We start from the raw sequence: 15,332 nt of genomic DNA, 5'->3' as shown, positions 1-15,332 counted from the left end.
GCAAGAGAATTGGGGGTCATTTGGGGGAAGCATTGACTGTGATGACCTAACACAATTATTTTACTAGAAGCTGCATTGGTGATGTTAGTGGGCAGCAAGCAGGTCTCCCCAATCGCTTCTGGATTGGGCTCCACAGCTGCTTTGCAGTACCTTTTTTCTATAGGCAGGTATTTGGGGAATGGAGCTCTTTTTCTTCATGTGAGTATTTTATTGTGTGTATACACTGTAAGAATTCTGGATGTGTGCACATGGGGCAAAAATAGCCAAGTGCACAGTCTGTTTGCATGGTGCATTTGGTGCTTTTTGCATTGCATATGGGTACACAATAGGGTGTGCATCAGTTCTGTGTGAGGGTCTGGGTTTGTTCGTTTATTTTGCTAAAGCACATCCATGGAGAATTAAAAGATTCCTTTCAGAGGTTTTTGTTTTGTTTTGTTTTAAATCCTAAGTTGCTTTGCTCTATCCAAAAAACAAAGCAGAACCCTTCAGAACTCTGCAAACATTTCACCCACTTTTGTCAAACAGGAAAGTGTCATAGCCATTTTTACATTCCCCATTATAGTGAATGGGGAATGCAAAGCTTCATTTTATACAAAGTGCCTTTGAGCCTGAATTACAGACTGAAATGCAGCCTGTACAGTTGACAGTTTTAAAACACAGAGATGCACATATAAGGCGAATCTTTGGGCCCATGCACACACCTACCATCCAACTTTTCCCCCCTTACACCTCTGCAGCAAAAGATACTGTGCGTTCCAAATGGTTCTGAAACTGCAGCTACTCTCAAATCGGTCATCAGACAGCTGCAATGAAACTCACCAGCAGAAACTACACCATCTGTGAAACTGATCAGCTAAGCTGCAGCCTCTGTTTGCAATTAGCCTTTCCTTTACCACTGGGTAACTAGCATCATATAGGGAAGCCAAGTGAAAATAATGTAGGCAGCCCCAACTGTTTTGTAGAAATGTGGCTTGGAGGGGCTGGAGTAGATGCTGGCTGTTTATCAGAAGAGAGTGCTACACTTCAAATAAGATTTTTTAGAACTTAAGCAAACGCAATATGTGCTTAGTCAGATTAGCCTGTGTGGCTTATCTGTTCCCATCCCTGTTGTCTCTTGCAGACACTCAAATCCTGAAGCAGTTTTGCAGACATGTCAGCTGATACTTAAAATTCTGGATATCATGTTTATATTAACACAAGAATACAGCTCATAATGGACAACTTCTGAAATTGCTGTGCAGAAGAAAAAGGCCACATTATTCTGCAGTAGGGCTTCTAGTATTGGTGTAAAGAGATAACTCCATGCTCTGGAGCTGGAAACTGGGCCAGGCCAAAGCAGTGGTATTGCTCCACTGCTGTTGCAGAAACCCCTTAACAACCCAACAAACAAAACAGAGATTTTTTTGATTTTTTTTTTTTAGGGAGCTGAGATCACCAATAGCATAGTAGCTTTAGGCTTCTGAGGGTGACCCTGTACCCCTTAAACACTGGCAACCCCCCACCCAATGTTAGCAAACAAAGAAACTTACATATAGCATGGAGGGTGGCCCTAATGGTGTTGTAGTAGTAGGCTCAGCTAGTTTTTACTGTTTCTCTTACAACGTTTGTTGCTTAAAAGCTCTCATGGTGCCAGGCTTGAGATTCCTTTCTTTCCATTTGTAAAGTTCTTTATAGAAACATGAGCAATGTCATCCGAGCTGTAAAAAGTAAACCCCACTGAATTCAGTGGGACTTAATCCTGGGTAAGTGGGTATAGAATTGTAGTGTAGGATTGTAGATTTTTAGAAGGGCGAGGAAATGCAACCCCCCAAAGCTCCAGCGGCTTCTGCAGACCTATCTCCATGCAGAGATAAAAGGAAGAGCATTTGCCAAAGAGGCAGCTTCGCTATCTGCGTTGCAAATATACATAAAATGTAGTCTGCAGTTCGAACGATAAGCTTAGGGTTCAGGTGGAGCCTTTCTTTTGTGAACTTGCATACATGAGTGGGAATTCAAAAGCATTCCTGATCTTAACCTAACTTTCTGTGCATTTATTGCCCAAGGAGCTTGCGGGACAGCTCCCCCCATAGCAAGCCTGTGAGGATTGGTTAGACTAAAAAATGGTGAGTGGCTTAAGGTCACCTAATGAGCCTCATGATTAAACAGAGGTTTGTTCATAGGCTTTCCTGGTCCAAATCCAACGCTCTGTTTGCTGTGACACAGTGGGTGTGATTCTGAGCTGTCCCTCACTGGTTGTAACCCTGTTTACCCTCTGCTGGCATGCGGATCTTTGTACAGCCATTTCCCCACTCAGTTTTGGCGCGGGATGTGGGTTTGGAGGAAGAGGACGCCTCCAAACAACTGTGGTTGCCACTTCCTTGCAGAACCAACTGGATTGACTCAAATCAGGGGTCTTCATTTCTTGATGGAGTAATGCGAGGTTAATACAGCAGCTTCGAAACCTTTAGGACAACAGCTAATGCACTAGACCAGGGGTAGTCAACCTTTTTATACCTACTGCCCACTAATGCATCTTTCTTGATGGTAAAATTTCCTTACCACCCACCAGTGCTCAATGGAAGGAGGATTCAGCTTGTGCCATAGAATCCCCTACTGCCCACCTAGAATCCTGAAACACCCACTAGTGGGCGGTAGGGACCAGGTTGACAACCCCTGCACTAGACAATAGTCATCCTTTGGTTTCTGTATTTATTACCAAGTTGTTTCATGGAAGGAGTTATCTTATGCTAAGTCAGACCAGTTGTTCAGCAAGCCTAGTGCAGTCATTGGGACTTTGAATCTAGTTTTTTGCTATTTTTAATTTTCTTGTTTATATATTAATTTTGCAAATTTGTGGGCTGCTTCACAGCCTGATTGCACGGTTCTTTGCTCCAGATTGCTGTTTTCTGCTTGATTTCATCATTAGATGCACACCAGCAATATAGAGTGGGCCTAGGGATTTCTTGCAATTTCATGTAAGCCACTATTTAGAAGGAAGGGATTTGACCAGAAAAACCACCCTCTTCACACCTCATAAAATTGGTCCAAGACAACCACTGTTTTCCATATTCTTCTGCAACGTGCTCTAGCCGTTGTGAGACTCCATTTTATGAGCACAGTCCAGATTAGATGAGTGGGTCCCCAATCCCCACCCCAGTATTATTGCCAGGTTTGAAGGGCCCTGGTCAAGGTGTCGCATGTGAGGCTACCTTCCCCCCTTGCCACACTGTCCAGTTCATTTTCTCTTTCCACCCCCCATGCACCCTTGCATGGACATAGCCAGGATTTTTGTTGGGGGGCAAGCTTTATGTTTTTTGGGGGGCAGAATCTCAGTTAGTAAAGTATTTCTATTTATGTACTTGATTTAGGGTTACGTCCATGCACCCTGGTCTTCTGCTCCCCTGCCCCATGCCACCTTGATCACTCCACTCCCCCACTACCTGTGCTGCCCTTATTGCTCTGCTCTTCTCCCATTTCTCTCCCATGTGGTCACTCCACCAGAGTGGCTTGTGTTTTCTTGTTTGCCTAAATGTTCATTAAGATGCCTTGGTTGGTTCTGAAATGGTGGGATACTGGTGTTCTTAAATAGATGGAACTCCGACAGCCTTTTAGGGCTTTTATCTAGTCAGTTTGAGTTCCCCCACCCCACCCCACTTCCCAACAACCAGGCTCTAATCAACATGAGGCAACTGGTTGTGTGAATATAGTCAGTGGATAAATTATTTCTGAACACTTCTGTACCATAGGGATGGGGGATCTTTTATTGGCCTGAGGGCCACATTCCCTCATGGGTACCCTTCAGAGTGGGGAGCATGTATCAGTTGTGGGTGGGGCCAGAGGCAAAAGTCAGACAAATAAGAAATGTAACACCGGCCTTTGGGTAGAAGGCTGCATTCTCAGTTCAAAGACATATCCCAACCAGGCAAAAGCACCCAAGGAGGACACAGAGCAGGGCAGTCAGTAGCATGGCCTGGGGGAAGTCCCAAAGGCCAGATAGCAAGAGCTGTGTTTGGCCCCAAGGTTGTAGGATCCTCACCCCCTGCTGTACTGTGTGTACAGGAGATGCATAGCAACAAAATTGGCTAGTCTTCTCTAACAGCACATGAACCTTCCCCAAGGGGGAAAGCAGTCCCCCAGATTTACAACATTGTGTTGCTATATTTGACTGAATGGGGAGCATGTGGACGCACCTAAATTATCCACAACTTGCAGCGATAATGATTCATCTCCTTGGAGAAAAGATAAAGCTGAAATCCACACAAATCATCCTAACCTTTTTCTTCTCAAACTTTCCTCTTCCTCCCATGTGGCTGCCTTAAGCCCTAGATCATCATGACAGACGCATTCGGTGGCTGACCGTGGCATAATGAATTCTGTCCTCCTTGCCCTGTGAAGCAAGGAGTTTGTTTTTGTTTCCCTCCCCACTTCTCATGTCACTTCCCCGAGGCCTCATATGTAAATCCCCACCACATGAATCCAACCTGACTGCAAACTTCTTAGCTACTTTCCCAAAGGCCATTTCTCATGAGCTAAGAACTTGAAAAGGTCAAAAGTATTCAATTTACTTTGCCGAAGGAAGCATTTCCATCTGTCTTCAGGGGGACAGAAGGACCAAAGGGCACTCTATCACTCACACTATTAATGTGATGTGACCTTAAAATGCATCATAGCTGTTATTTTTGCCTCCCTACCCATCAGTTCACAAAAGGGGCCTGACAGCCCTTCCGCTCATGGGAGAATCTCCCCCACCCTCTCCTTTGCACACACAACTCAGGATTCTTTCGTTGCGTCCTTTTGTTCTTTTTCTTTCAACTTTTAAAACCATCCTTGACCTCTCATACTTAAGTTACAGAAGTATGTTTGCAGGTTGCTCCTTAAGCCTCCTTGTTTGAAATCTGACAGCAATTTGGCCCGTTTAATCGGTTAACTGCCTAGCTAGGGAATTAGCCAAACTTTCTGCACTCATCTTGAAGAACAACAGGTGCAGTGCCATGGGAAGGAAAAGACTGATTGCTGGCTCAGAGCCCCATTCCCTCCAACAAGCCAAGACAGGGCTCTCCTGGGACCGATCACACCAGGTTGGAGGTATAACCTCAGGGCTTGGTTAACTACTGTGCAGAATTGCACCCCAGGCAAAAAATTAAAAAACACCTTTTGGTGTTCTATCCAATCATACGCTAGAGTGTGATTTCTGGTTTTCCTACTTCCTCATAGATTTACAGGCCGTTTTTTAAAAAAAAAAAAAGATCTAGTTTTAAAACAACAGCCTTTAAACATGCACAGTTGCATCCATAAACGGCTATTGCTCCTGCTAAAATAATAGAGGAAATTAGCAAGGTTCCAAGGCGAATGGACGTACAAGCTCAGTGGTGCAATTTCACATGTATAAAAGGCAAATGTGTCTTCAGTGAAGGAGGGGCAGCATTGTTGCTAGGAAGAGAAGAATGCACAAGAATATGTGTGCTCATCTCCCTTTAATGAGGCAAAATCTTTTTTGCACAAAGAAGCCAGAAAGTGTAGCACACACCATGACTTAGATGTAGAATGGGCTCCGCCACCCAAAGTTGACAGCTAAAATAAATCATTTAAAAAAATTATATTTATGTCCAAAAGAGCAAAAAAAAAAAAAAAAGGAAAACGAATGTGGCTGCTTCTAAGGGTCTATAGCGGGGGGGGGACTTCTAGTCTGGGCCCAGATGCAGCCTTCCTAGGACTGTACCTCTGTGCAACCCTAGGCCACAAACCCCTCACCCAAACTCTCAGACCTCCTGCTTACCTGGATGTGAGGTGGGGTGGGGTGTAGAAACCCCTAACTTTTGTACATCTGGAACTGTACAAAGCAAAGATTTGCATTGGTTGCTCAACCAGCTTTTTGCCTCTGCCCCCCCCCCCCTTTAGCATCTGACCCCCAGAAGGTGGCACACGAGGGGAATGCGGCCTGCAGACTAATAAAGGTTTCACATCCCTGGTTTCTAGCCAGTGGCTATATGGTAACTGAGGGAAGAGCACTGAATGTTGCACAAATTACCGTGAGGCAGCTGCTTGGGGGGTTATGAAAGGGCAGCAAATTGCTATTCACTTTTATTATTGTTCTTGTATTGATACCGCCAGGGAGGGGGAAAGGAGCTTGAGAGATGTTCAGCCTCGGCTGCCTAAATATCTTAACTGACCTTGGTTACTGCACTCCTTGACTGTTCTGAGGGTGCTTTTTGCTGTTCCGCCTGAGGCAGCAAGTTGCTTCCGTTCAATCCTGCAGAGTATGATGGGTCCCTATCCCGTGATGAACCTATTCAGAAGTCAACTTTCAGAACGTTGGGGACACAGACACACAAAGCATTTACCATCGTACGCTCTGTTTCCACTTTTCTACCATATTTCCAAGATCTCTACAGTCGTGAGCACTGAAAGCTTTTACAATTGGGATTCTCAGGATAAAGCCTATGCACCCAATTAAACATGCCAGGGGGTGAGAACACCTCTCACCCCCACCTTGGTCAGAAAAGGATCTGTCCCTAGCTCTGCCACTTACTGAGCAAGTCATATCATTTTTTGTGAGCACCTCATTCCGCAACAAGGGACGCAGGTGGCGCTGTGGTCTAAACCACTGGGCCTCTTGGGCTTGACCATCAGAAGGTCGGCAGTTCGAATCCCCGTGAGGGGGTGAGCTCCCGTTGCTCGGTCCCAGCTCCTGCCAACCTAGCAACTCAAAAGCACGCCAAAAAGTGCAAGCAGATAAATAGGTACTGCTCTGGTGGGAAGGTAAACGGCGTTTCCATGTGCTGCTCTGGTTCTGGTGTTCTGTTGCACCAGAAGCGGCTTAGTCATGCTGGCCACATGACCCGGAAAAACTGTCTGAGGACAAATGCCGGCTCCCTTGGCCTGTAAAGCAAGATGAGCGCTGCAACCCCAGTCATCTTTGACTGGACTTAACTGTCATGGGTCCTTTACCTTTTACATTCTGCAACAACACAGAGTGAATTAAAAGCAGCCCTACATTCATCCAGTTCAGGAGCCACTCGCTTATTTATGTAGTGACAGCAACTAGGCAGCCAAAGGAGTTAGTACAACACATGTCCTATATCCCAACCCCATAAGAAGTCTGGCTACAGAATTCAGAACCAGCTAAAGTTTCCATGTCTCTTCAGAGGCAGTCCCACAGGCTGTTAGCAATAATTCAAACAACAGTCAACTAAAGCATGAATCACTGTGGCCAGGCTGGGAGGTTCCAGAAAAGGACAGAGCCCGCGAACCCATTTTGGTTGTGCGAAGGTGCTCCTAAAAATCCAGGCCTAAGGCTTAGGTCCACGAGCACCAAATAGCAAGTATGATTTCTCATAGGGCGTTTAACTGAAACCCTTCCTACAAAAACATACTAAGCTACCATACTAAACTTAACTAACTTTGCATATTTACAAGCTTTATGTTTTAACAGGGTCGCATTAAATCATGGCTGGAGCAGTGGAACTTTTATTTATTGTCTTCTCCTTTCATTGCAGACTTCAAATCCTATTGACGTAGCGAGTAGGCCTGGAGCAGTACACCATACTCTTCTGCAAAAGACGCCAGGGGTATGTAAAGCACGTGAAACCTCTGTCTTTGTCTGATTCCAACTAAAGGTTCAGCCCTCTAAAAATCAAACATAATGTATATTTTTCCTGCAGAAAAAGAGAGGGAAAATGGCACAACCTTTGGCTGTGCTATTGCTTCCCAGACTCGGGTTTTCCTGAGTAGAAGGCTTAAAAATGGGAAATGTTATCATTATGTAAACAAAAAACCCTTTGTTATATTATTGCTGTTTTGTTTTTGTTTTTTTTTAAAAAGCAAGATGGAGAAAGAACTGGATCCTCAGATCTGGTTAGCAGACCCGAATTTTAAGTTAATGGGTAAATAGCTGAACCGACTGGACCACATAAATGTATGTTTTGAGTCTTGCTTGTTCTCAAACTGGATAGGGGGTTCACCAAATGTGTTGCACCTGCACTATTCCAGTGCAAGCAGTCATGCAAACTATTGTGCCAGTTTGGATGGCTTCAAGTAGTTGACTTTGAACTTGAAAGAATCCACATTCTTACTTGCTAGCTGCTTTTATAAAGGCATGTTTCCATCAGTGCTAAGACTGCAGGGCACCCTTTGGGACTTTCTAACTTGGTGCAAATTAATGGAAGGAGGTTTTCCTCTGTGACAATTCTCCTCTGATTTATTTTCTCTGTTTATTGTCATCTATTCTCTCAAATTAAATTCCTTTTCCTCTGTATGACTGAATTTCCAAGACTGATCTGTTTTTCCACATTTTCCTTAGGTGTCTGACCCCTATCGGGCTCCAGTACGAGTAAGTAAGGTTTGTCAGGGATTTTTTTTAATCTACCTTTTCTTAAAATATAATTTGTGTAAATGTAAAAATGTACATGCATGTGACATAAATCTGTCTTGGCACTTCCTTTGAAGTTGATTAAATAATACTCTTGATTCGTACCTTGCATTCACTTTCTGCTTCAACTTTCCAAGTTAGCCCAAATTCTACAGTAGGAAAAGCTAGATTCTGCTACCTGCATAAATTATGCAAATGAAGCATTTGCAGTGCTAAACAAATTTTCATGATTTCAATCACACAGTTTCTTAGAGCCTGCAATCCAAAGGAGCCTTCTCCTTCATGAATTAAGGATGAAAAAATCAATGCATGGATTGTGGGAAGAATAAAATATGGTTCTCCCGACTCGAGCTTCTTTATATGTTTATTTTATATATTTATCAGGCCTATCCATGCTCTTTCCTCTTACTTAATAAAGGAATTTTCCATTGAGAGTGAAGAAGAGATAATGATTAGTCATCATGGCTGTACCTCTGAACACAAGTTCCAGGGGGGACAACAGTGACAGACAGTTACTGCCTTCATGTCCTGCTCATGAAAATAAGATGGTGAACTAAATTAACTTTGGCCTGATCCAAGAGGGCTCTTCTTATTCATGCACCATGGTTTTTATACTGCCCCCCCTTAAATTCAACAGATCAGCAATGGTGTGATTGTCCTTCATAAGCAGGAGCCTCTTTTTCAAAGGCCTGAGAATAACAAAATGCTTTACCTGTCTCCTAAGGGAGGCAAATACTGGGGGGGGGGGTTGTAAATGAAGCCCATAGGGGCACCTAACCTAAAAAGTCCCTGTACCTTGAGGATGCTAATCTTGCATCCAAAACACACATGATATCCTGAGCAGGCTTCACTAACAGATCTTTGAACAGGGTGGGATTGCATCATATGATCTGATGCTCTCCAAGCTCCACAAAGGAGGAATTTGTTACAAGTAATCTTCCCTCACATGAAAACAATACTGCATATTTCTAAATTATACAAACCAAATCAATATCCAGCACTGTGAATGACTAGTCATTTTAATTATTATATTCTATTAAATTTCAAAAAAAAAATCACATATACACTCCAAAACATAATTTTTCTTTGATTTTTTTGACTTCCCCACCCGTTTTCCGTGGTGTTTTTAATTTCTCCCCCTTGATGCACTCAATCTTCTCTCTTTTATATCATGACCACCGTACAATCTCATTCCTTCTGTTGCTCATAGTTCAAATCCTGCTCACGAATTTATCATACTACAATATTTCTTTAAATACTCCAAAAAAAAGGCTTCCATTCTTCCACAAAACAATTATGAATGACTAGTCTCTTTTTGTGAGCTGAGTATTCTCAAGGGGAAAAAATGGCTCCAGATTGCTGCTATTTTAAGTTAAACCTCCATTTTTAAAATCCATTTGCTTGCAGAAGCCTGGCAAGTGGTGTGCTGTTCACGTACAGATTGCCTGGCAGATCTACCATCACCAGCAGAAGATAAAGGTAAATGAGCATATTTATTCAGAGATGATGAGTCTTTCGGCTGACATGATGTGTTCCCACTGCTACTCCCACCTGATAAATAAGTAGCTTCTCACGGTGTAGCTTTTGTTTGTAAGGTGTGAAATTAATTAAGCCTTTCTGTCTTTTAACATCTATCGTAGAGCTGTAATTGGTTGTGCTTGTCTGGTGGGGCAGGGCAGACTGGTAGCAAAACGAGTCAAAGGTATAAAATATGCAACCGAAAGGAGATCAGCTGGGAGGCTTGTGGGGACGGTGGGGGCGTACGAAGCACGCATGTTTAATATCATTTCCCTTCTGCACTAGTACCTCCTGTGGAATATGGAGTGTTATCCTGTTCAGAGTGAAATGAGCGGTACGGTGAAGGACATTTTACAAAACATAGAGCAGGCGAGTAGAATGACAGTCATTGTGTCAGAGGTGCTTGGGGTTTTTTATTTTGCGGTATTGTGTGGAGGGGAGGGATGGGGGGAGACTGGAACTGGAGAGGTGAGAATGTTAGGGATAGATGGTTCACCTTTGCCCAAGCAATTCGTCTAAAGCCCTTAGAATCCGGCACTTGGAAGAGTCCAGATGTCAGTTTTCAAGGCACTTAAGTCTTGAGTGATCTCAGTGATGCTAAAGCCACTTCTCACGGGGGTTTTTATTGAGTCAGAGGGGAGTTAAATTCCACACGGAGACCCAAAGTGTGCTAGCTAGAACATCTTTTATAATATGCATCAATAAGCGCAATCAAAGCCATAGACATTTCATTACCATGTTGCAGAATTTTGGTGAAGCTCTTGGGAGGCAGTTATGAATATTTCGGGTGATATAGGGGAGGCAGAAGTAGTGTCCATGCAAATGGGGAAGTCCATTAGCAGGAATTGTTAACAGGATGTTCTTAGCTTCTAACAGAAGAAACTAAACAATAGCTCGGCCACAACACTACCTGTGCTTTAAAATCTTGGTTTAGCAACAACCACGGATACAAATGCTTAACACTCTGTGGTCAATTAATTTCTGTAGATGTTTTACAAGGCACGTGTATTTGGGAGTTGCAGAACCACAGGATCCTAGATGCCTTGAATAGATGCTTTGATTTAAGAGCCAAATTATTTGTTTTTATGCCCCTCTCTTCATTATCATCACCACAACCACCTTGTGCTTTGCTCATTAATCCATCACAGGTATTTACTGCCATAGCTAAGTAACTAGTGTCAGGGAAAAAGGCAGAAATGTGGCCATTCCACAACGTGTTACAGAAGTGGCAAGTATCCCTTCATTTTAATACAGCTGGACTGCACACGTTAATCAGGTTCAATGAGTATACCGTTATTTTAAGCAGAAACCATTTAAGAGCCACACACTTTGGTAGCAACTAATAAGCCTGGAAATGGCTCAATCTGCTTTTCTAACAACCTTCCATACTTCAATATTACCTGCTTTACAGTCTTGCTGGAGTGGTTAAGGTACACTAGCTTTTATATATTAAGGGAGTGTCGGAACCAATATGTTCAGCAGCCAGAGTCATAACTCAGTGCCCAACCATTTCCTTTGCATGGTTGAGGTGCCACAGCTTGACTTCCTGATAGCTCTAGCTACATGCTGTCAGGTGGCTGGGCTGAGCAAGACCCCCACCTGAGGCTCTTTAATAGTAGATACCTTACTATGCTGATTTTGTGTAAGATAGTTCTTAGTATCAAACATAGTTTTGCTTGACAGTCTGGGTGGAACTAGACATTACAGGCAATGTGCAGCAGATGTCAAAAACAGTGGCTCTGTGGCTCCTTCTCCCTGCCGCCTCCCCAATTAACGTATAATAAAAATTGTATGACAGGATAATCATCGTGCTGGGAGTTTCCCCACCCTTGTAAAGAACAGTCAGTGGAGTGAGGGGGAATCGAAGTGAAATGTCATCAGTTCATGTTTTTCGTTTTCCTACCCCAGGGGTAGCCAGTGTGGTGCCCTCCAGAAGCTGTGAACTGGAGCTCCCATTGTCTCTTTCCATTGGCTATGCTGTCTGAGGCCGATGGGAGTTGGAGAACAGCAACATCAGGAGGGAACCATATTGATTACCCCTGCCTTTCACATAACCAGGAGAGGAAGAAGAGAGGTTGCACTGCTCCTTTTCGTAGCAGCCTTTCAGCTCCCGCAAAGTTTTGTTTATTATTCCATTACTTATGCTCTCTGCGGTCATGGAATATATGCCATCCTTTCATAGGTCATTTATAGCTGTTATCTCTTATGGGGAAAGTAAAGCTTCTGCTTAACCTCCAAGGATACACTTGAGTGTCCTCCCAACAAATGGGCACTGTTTTTGCACACTTTGTCCTAGGCTAGTTTTTATCAGCATGCGAAAGAAAGCTCCGTCCTCAAAGCATATTGAAATAAACGGGGCTGTGTAGCACTCTGAATGCAGGGGGCAGATTCTTTCCTCATCCTCTTCCTTTTCCATGAGTCTCTCATGCTGCGCTTTCTTTGCCCCAGGAAAGGGATAGCCTCCACAAGCCTCTGTCTTCTTCCGTCTCTCTCTGTGAACTGAACTGAAGCAACCAAGCATGCGACTCTTGTCATCCAACTCTTTGAGGGTTAGTTCTGTCTGCAGCTTTCAGCCTGTGGAATATGTTTGTGCCGGGCTGAGGCTGCAGACTGATCCGAGGGGCGCACGACTCACTCAGCATATCACATTGCATTCTCCTGCTGAGTTAATGCCATGGGGCTAAGAGCTCATTTCAGAACTTATTCATGGAGGAGGAGGAGGAGGAGGAGGCAGGCAGGCAGGCAGCTGAGAAGCTGTGGAGTGAAATGGCCTCATAGAGGCTACTGTCAGAGCATGACTCTCAGTATGAGACCACAGATGCTGCCATCACTCTGGCTAACTCTCCCTGGCAGTGCTAACGCAGGCGTGAAGTGTGAGCCCTTTTACTGCTTTCCTCCCCCCTCCCCTTTTCTCTGTAGTAAAGGAAAGAAAAATGTATAATGAGATGTTTTTTTGTATCCTTTGACAGCAAATGCAACTGGATCCCCACAAGCTAGAGATAGGTGGGAAACTTGACCTGTTCAGCAGACCTCCTGCCCCTGGTGTGTTCCCAGGGTTCCATTATCCTCAAGATCTCGCCCGGCCACTTTTTTCCACCACAGGTGAGGAGGAATGAGTGTTGAATAAGTATGGACATATGCGTTTAATTGTTCCCTTCCCCTCCCTTTTATTCTGTGCAAAATTTAGTAATCATTAATACGTGTGCAGACATGGTCAGAAAGCTTTCTTCCTCTTAAGACCACTAGTTTTATAAACATTGAAGCCTTGGGGCCGAAACGCCCAATCACCCAAATGGCCTGTGCAGACTCAGGTTTGGCTGGATCCTTTCCTACTTCACAAATCAAAGTAATTCTCTCTCACACATTGTACCTAAAATAAGAATAAATGGCATACAAACATAAAACAGACACTGTCTCAATGAATTCTGAATATTGTCTGGCATAGATTGTTAATTTCTTCCAGAAGCCTAAATTAGTAAACATATTTTCAGATGGCTATGAGAAGACAATATGGAGGATGCCCATTCGTATCTCCAGTGAGAAGGGATTTCCACAATTGGGGTGCTTTGACAGAGAAATAGATCTATTAAGGCTTCAGCTCTATGCACACTTCTTGGGAAATAAGCTCCACTGAATACAGTCGGGCTTACATTTGAGTAAACATGTATAGGGTTGCAGAGCATAGGCAACAGATTAAAGGACGCCTTTATTTCAGTCCCAGATAAATGACCCAACCCACCTGTGAGTATATTAATCACAAGAGGGATTGGACTGTAAATCTCAATAAAGTTGGTTATCGGAGGAGAGCAGGATGAACAAACATTGTGACTCTTATAGAGAAATGAATAAATCTTTTACTTTACAGTATCTAAGGCTTTCTAGTCACTTTATGGAACAAGAGTATAGTTGGGGTGAATCATGGTTTCTGCCGTATTGCCTTGTTACTGCTAAAAGACTTAAGTTATCATAGGCCCACCTGGCTTTGGGATGAATGTTCAGCTGCCTGGCAGACATTATATTTAATAACTCCCCGACAGCCCACAATATTGTCCCTGGCTTTCTCCAAAGGATTTCTTTCTTTTTCTTTTTTTTAATTCTTATTATTATCAGCCCCATGTAGTCAAGTTTGTAAGCTGTCTCCTTTGAAGAAATCTCCCATCCGTTATACACCTTCTGAAATCCTACAGGATTAGAGAGATGACAGCCTCCATCCGTCTCAAAGCAGTCGAGCAAGTTGCTATGTTTATAGATAACACCGCGTCCCGCTAGCCATGGCAGCTTTTCTCTCTGGAGTTTCCTTAACTCGTTTTCTGGTTGCTTAGAGCCAATTCACTCGATCACTTTTCAGTCATTTCATGGTGAGCCAGTGGTTTCCACATCATGTTCCTAGGAACCCAGAGGTTCATCAGAATGCTTATCAAGGGCACATTCCTAACTATCTTCCCCTGCAACACACAGCCACTGGAAAAGCTTGCGTGTATTCTAGGGCAGGCAGCATAAATCTGTTTGTACCCAAAACTGGCTCCAATTTGAGGGAACTCTTGGCAACATGCCTTCTCCTTTGTCCAAACCTAGACCAACCTTCTCCTTTTCACTAATGAAACCCACTTGCTCCTGAGCAGACAGTAGAGTCTAGATATCTCAGAATGTCTCACGCCGCTAGAGACTGCCTCTCTAGAATATGAGCTTGGATGCTTGGCCAATAACGGACACCAACCTTGGTGTGCATCCATTTCAGGCATTGTACTGAATGCACAAAAAATGATATTCACACCTCTGGTGTGCAGACACAGCTGTGCAGAATCTCCTGCAAGAATAACAAAAATGCAAGTTATCAAGTCTGGAGATCTATAAGACAGAGACAGATAGAACAGAACATGTAATCCAATTTCTAAGTGGTAACCTGCAGTCCTGCTTCCACCTGAAAACAAACGTGAAACAATCCAAGGTGATTAATCATGGAGTTCAACTTTATGTGTTCTATCTCCATTGATTACTAGGGCTAAGCTGTGTTGGCTATCTCTTGCTTTTTTAGCTATTGCTTTTCTTCTGCCTTTTAACTCCAAACTTGGGGGCTGATTCACAGATGCATATACATCACTTGACCATTCAGTAGTGGATTACCCTAAATTAAAAATGCGGCCACAGGAAATTACCCTATACCAAGTTAGACTGTCTAGTTCTCCAGGATTTCAGGCTGGGTTTCCCAGCCATACCTGGAGATGTCAGGGATTGAATCTCTGGCATTCTGCATGCAAAGCAAGCGCTGTACTGCTGAACTACAGCTTTCACACATACATGTAATCACTTGGTGGAGAATCACAAGAGGGGAAGAGTGCTGTTGCACTCAGATCCTGCTTTTGGACTTTCCGTGGGCATATGGTTGGCCACTCCGAGAATAGGATGCTTAGAGTTCATTTTCAAGTGGCCCAATGCAGCAGGCTTTTCTTATGTTCTAGGCCTATTG

General features: G+C 43.6%; 1 protein-coding gene across 17 annotated transcripts in view; it reads left to right on the top strand.

Moving 5' to 3' along the window:
• The window catches only part of FBRSL1 (fibrosin like 1), a 775,633-nt gene that overhangs the window by 746,888 nt on the left and 13,413 nt on the right, over positions 1–15,332 (top strand). For 12 of the 17 annotated variants that reach the window (XM_053368547.1, XM_053368552.1, XM_053368549.1 and 9 more), the window contains 5 exons: positions 7,476–7,547; positions 8,279–8,317; positions 9,755–9,826; positions 10,151–10,234; positions 12,835–12,967. In XM_053368547.1, coding sequence (XP_053224522.1) covers positions 7,476–7,547; positions 8,279–8,317; positions 9,755–9,826; positions 10,151–10,234; positions 12,835–12,967 — 400 coding nt within the window. The remainder of the gene's footprint in view (positions 1–7,475; positions 7,548–8,278; positions 8,318–9,754; positions 9,827–10,150; positions 10,235–12,834; positions 12,968–15,332) is intronic. The other 5 variants (XM_053368558.1, XM_053368557.1, XM_053368555.1 and 2 more) reach the window with 3 other exon arrangements.

Source organism: Podarcis raffonei, chromosome 16, assembly GCF_027172205.1.
Source record: "Podarcis raffonei isolate rPodRaf1 chromosome 16, rPodRaf1.pri, whole genome shotgun sequence".
In the NCBI taxonomy this organism is placed as follows: Eukaryota; Metazoa; Chordata; class Lepidosauria; order Squamata; family Lacertidae; genus Podarcis; species Podarcis raffonei.
Note: the sequence above shows the minus strand (reverse complement) of the source record. Positions and strands in the feature narration are given on the sequence as shown.